Source organism: Monoraphidium neglectum, assembly GCF_000611645.1.
Source record: "Monoraphidium neglectum strain SAG 48.87 unplaced genomic scaffold scaffold01491, whole genome shotgun sequence".
Lineage (NCBI taxonomy): Eukaryota > Viridiplantae > Chlorophyta > Chlorophyceae > Sphaeropleales > Selenastraceae > Monoraphidium > Monoraphidium neglectum.
The window spans coordinates 10,316-14,631 of NW_014012137.1; the positions used below are offsets into that span (position 1 = coordinate 10,316).

Genomic DNA, 4,316 nt, shown 5'->3' on the forward strand with positions numbered 1-4,316 from the left:
CCCCCGCCTGGCGTGCTACCATCCCCCCGGCCCGGCTGCGATTCACACCCACACTTCAAGCGCCCGACGCGCGCCCCAGCAACGCGCCCGCGCCTCGTCGCGCCTGGCCTGGATTTGTCGCGTGCGCCACTTCCGGCGCCGCTTCGCACATGAGCCGTGAGGCGGCCTCCAAGCCCCCAAAGGCCCCTGGAACTTGTCTTGCCTGTGCAGATCGCGGAGAGACTGCTTGCACATACACACCCACACTCGCCATGGAGGGCAACGCCGACTGGCCCCCCCTCCAAGAGCGCGGGCCCGTGCAAGGGCAGGCCTGCAGCTGGCATGGTTGCGTGTCCGCACGCGATGGGCCCTTTCTTCGTGCCGGGGCGCACCGCGGCATCCCCAGGGCCCTGCGGCCGGCGAGCGCGCAGTGCCCCGCCGCAGCACCACCCCTAGCCGCGGCGCCCCGCGCCTGTGCATCACCTGCTTTACACTGCGGCCTCTGGTTGTCCTGGGGTCCTGCAAAGATTGAACTGCCGAGCCCCCCTGGCCCATAGGCGCCCACACCCTGCGCCAGCACGTCTATCCCAGCAGGTGGGGCTAGGCACGCAGCTGCCCGCCTCACTCTGTGGCTGCGTCGTGCGGCCGGTCGGGCGTCGGCTGCTCACGGCGTTTTCTGTTCACTTATATTTTTCTGGTCCCTCGAAAAGCCCCCTGTCCCTGGCTTGGGTGGAGCCACGCGCACCCCTGTTTTCCACAGCCAGCGCGAAGCGTCGCAGGCTGGCACCCGCGATGCCAACGTGCACCACGATCGTCCGCCGGCCATCTCTTTGTTTTCCGCTCACGACGCACAACCCACCCCGCCGAGACGCGCCGCGGCATCCAAGCAAGCCTGGTCGCGACTCCTGAGGCGGCCTCGGCCCTGCGCGCAGTGGCCAGGTGCGCCCAAGCAAGCCGGTCGCGCGGCCAGACGGCGCGGCACAGCGTGTCTCGTGCAGAGCGCCCTTCCCTTTTCGTGTGCCAATAACAATCTCTCCCATCAGGAATTTGCGCCAATCCCCGATTGCCTGCGGTTGTTTTGAACCCTACCAGGCGTTCACAGCTCGCGTGCGGAGCACCGGCCTGGCAAGGGGGTGGGCAGCCGTTTTGGGCAGCCCACCCGATGCCGCCGGCCGGCGCAGCCGCTCGCTGCCTCCGGTTTCATCCCAGGAAATGCTTGCACGAACCCAGACGCGTGCGCTTGCCCGGGGGGCGCGCGGCGCCGCGCATCAAATCGGGGTAGGGGCAGCCACATCGACACCCATGGCCTTGTCTGGTGTTTCAAAGCGCCCGCCGGGAATAACGGAGCCGCAATAACCGCTGCGGTCCATGTGATGGTTTCCCGTGTCCCCCCTTGCTTTGCTTCCTGTGGCCACGGGCCACCGCCAGCACGCACCTGGCTGCTGTGCGCGCAAAAGGGGTCTGTGGGACTCGTGCTGGCACGACGCTGGGGCGGCTTGCACGCGGGGCGGCTGCTGCGCGCCCTGCTGCGCTGCTGTGCATGCGCGGGTCTCAGGGCCCTCCTGCTTCAAGTCGCTGGGAGGGGTGGGATGTTTCAAGGCCGGCGTCTCGCGCGTGTGCCCCGCACTGACAGGTTGCAGTCTGCTCTGCCCCTGGGCTTCGCCGGCCACGGCTGTGGCTGGGTGTCCTATGCCGACTGCCCAGGCAAGGTGACTTTCACGATGATGAGGCGTTTTCCCACCCGACGGCTCGCTTGTTCCATCGCACTGTTTTCCACACCTCGTGTCCAACACCGGCCTTTTCGGCTGGCGAACAGCGACACCAGGGCGCCCCCGCAAGCTACACGACTGGCTGCAGCTGTGCATATCCGCCCATCATTCGCCTCCTGCGTCAGTTTCCCCAGTCGACCCTCACTCACCACCGCGCGCGCTTTACACCTCGATGCTGCACTGCTAGCCTTGGCAACGGTGCCAACCGCAAAATTACGGGCGCTGCTGCCGCCATCACTTGCTCGAGTCAGTTCCTTCTGGGCACATGGAGTTGTTATCATACATGCAAACGTGGCACGCGAGGCGAGAGCCCCCTTGGACTGCATCGCGTGGATCGCATGCAGCCGGGCGTTTGCGACTGGGTGTGACGCCTCAGGGGTCAGTCCACACACGACCTGCTCTTGCACAGCCAGTTGGAACTTATGCGGCCGCCCCAGGGCGTTGCCATAACATGCTTTCGCACCAAAACAATTTGAGCACTGCGGTTGGTAATGCCGACAGGCATACGTTTGGGACGGCATGGGCAATGGGTAATGGAGCCACATCAACTGCAACACCCCATGGTGATGATGATGGGGCGGGTGGAGTCGCACTCGGGGGATCAAGGCTTGAGGCAGAGCAGGTCAACTGGGGCTGCTGTATAGAGGGTCCTCAGCAGCTGTACCCGGACGTGCAGCACTGGCAGTGGAGGCATGCTTACGGGCGCATGCTGAGGCAGAGCGCGTAGGCAAATCGTGTGATCATGCAAGCACAGGCTGCTGGGCGACGGTTGGAGCGGCTGGCCGCCACTGAGAGATACCCGACACAGCTGCAGGTCAGCAGCAGTGTGCACGAGTAGAGAATAATCCATGCTATCCCAGAACCACCCGGACTTCCAGCTACATGACAACAACTGCAGGGCGCACAAATTCAAGCAAAACGGTCAGCTGCGCATGCAGCGCGCTCCATGGTTCCATGGAGGCGGTGACATCCTTAGCAGCTTCACCTGTTCTTGCTCTGCAAATTCAGACACGCCGCAGCACGGTTGATATTCTTCATCATAACGTGCTGTCATATCTCCACCTGTCAAGTGGTGCTCGTATAGCAGCGCCTACCAGGAGCAGCAGAATTAGCTAGGTACACTCCTCGGTATCACAGCGGCGTCACCATGGCCCATGCAGGGGTAAGCATGAAAGGCAGCGCATACATGATCATTGCCTTACAGCCTCGCCGCCTAGCGATCTGGCGACGCGAATGATGGCGCGCTCTCACCGCCGAATGACAGGCTTTGCCAGGGCAGGAGGCACCTGCCGGTGTACCCTGTTTCAAGCTGGTGCTGGTGGGCGACGGTGGCACAGGTCAGGAGGCACCCGCCAGATCGGCGTTTTCAAGCGTCCAGGGCGTCTCAGGAGCCCCTGCCAGCCGCATGACTCTCGTGACAGGCAGATGATGTCCATGGCCTGCCTGCGAAGCCTGGCCCTTGCAGCACGCATGATGCACCTGGTTGGCGCGCGCGCAGCTTGCCGTCGTCACGCTCATGCGCACCCCGCCTTGCCCCCCTCGCTCGTCCCTCTGCGCAGGCAAAACCACCTTTGTCAAGCGCCACATCACCGGGGAGTTTGAGAAGAAGTATGAGCGTAAGCAGTAGGGCAAGGAGGGATGTGGCACATGACCTGCAGGTTCTGCATTGTCCACCGTGCCGCCGCAGCGCCGTCGGCCCCCCAGCCGCCCAGCCCGGCGCCCAACGGGCTGCCACCACCGCACCTAAATCCCCCGCTGCAGCAACCATCGGCGTGGAGGTGCGGCCGCTGGACTTCACAACCAACCGCGGCAAGATCCGTTTCTTCTGCTGGGACACGGCCGGCCAGGAAAAGTTTGGTGGCCTGCGCGACGGCTACTACATCCATGGGCAGTGCGCGATTATCATGTTTGACGTCACGTCGCGGCTGACCTACAAGAACGTGCCCACATGGCACAGGGACCTCTGCAGGTGAGGAGCTCGTACAGGCAGGACTGCAGCCATGCGCCCAGGACGATTTAGTGTGTGTGTGTGTGTGTGCGTTTGTGTGTGTGTGTGTGTGTGTGTGTGTGTGCGCGCGAGCCGGGAGCAGCCCCTTAGAATTGTACGCAGCGGCAGCTGTGCGTGCGAATTCTGGTGCAGTTTGAAAGAGTGTGGAGTCTTGCAAAATTTCCAGATGCAGCCGCAGCAGCCGCGGTTGGGATCGCAAGCGAGAGGTGGCTTCTAGTCAAGCTGGCAGCAGTCAGGCTGGCGGGCGGCAGACTTCATTCCCGCTGTTTGGGAGTGCGGCGCGCCTTGCTGAGTGCCATCCCCTTCGACATCGCAACCTCGCCAGGGTGTGCGAGTTGATCCCCATCGTGCTGTGCGGGAACAAGGTGGACGTGAAGAACCGCCAGGTCAAGCCGAAGCAGGTGACCTTCCACCGGAAAAAGAACCTGCAGTACTACGAGATCAGCGCAAAGTCAAACTACAACTACGAGAAGCCCTTCCTCTACCTGGCGCGCAAGCTCGTCGGGTGGGTGCCTGGGAGGGGAGGAGGGGGTTGCAGGGGCCGGGCATGTGTGTGTGTG

The 4,316-nt window shown here is 63.5% G+C and overlaps 1 protein-coding gene across 1 annotated transcript; it reads left to right on the forward strand.

Moving 5' to 3' along the window:
- Positions 1-2,895: 2,895 nt before the first annotated feature.
- MNEG_8066 (GTP-binding nuclear protein Ran-A1) lies at positions 2,896-3,717 on the forward strand (the record flags this gene model as incomplete). Its single annotated transcript, XM_014043465.1, has 4 exons — positions 2,896-2,910; positions 3,013-3,085; positions 3,308-3,364; positions 3,510-3,717. Coding segments are annotated over 4 exons (353 nt in total), but the record flags the coding sequence as incomplete, so codon positions are not given.
- Positions 3,718-4,316: the final 599 nt, after the last annotated feature.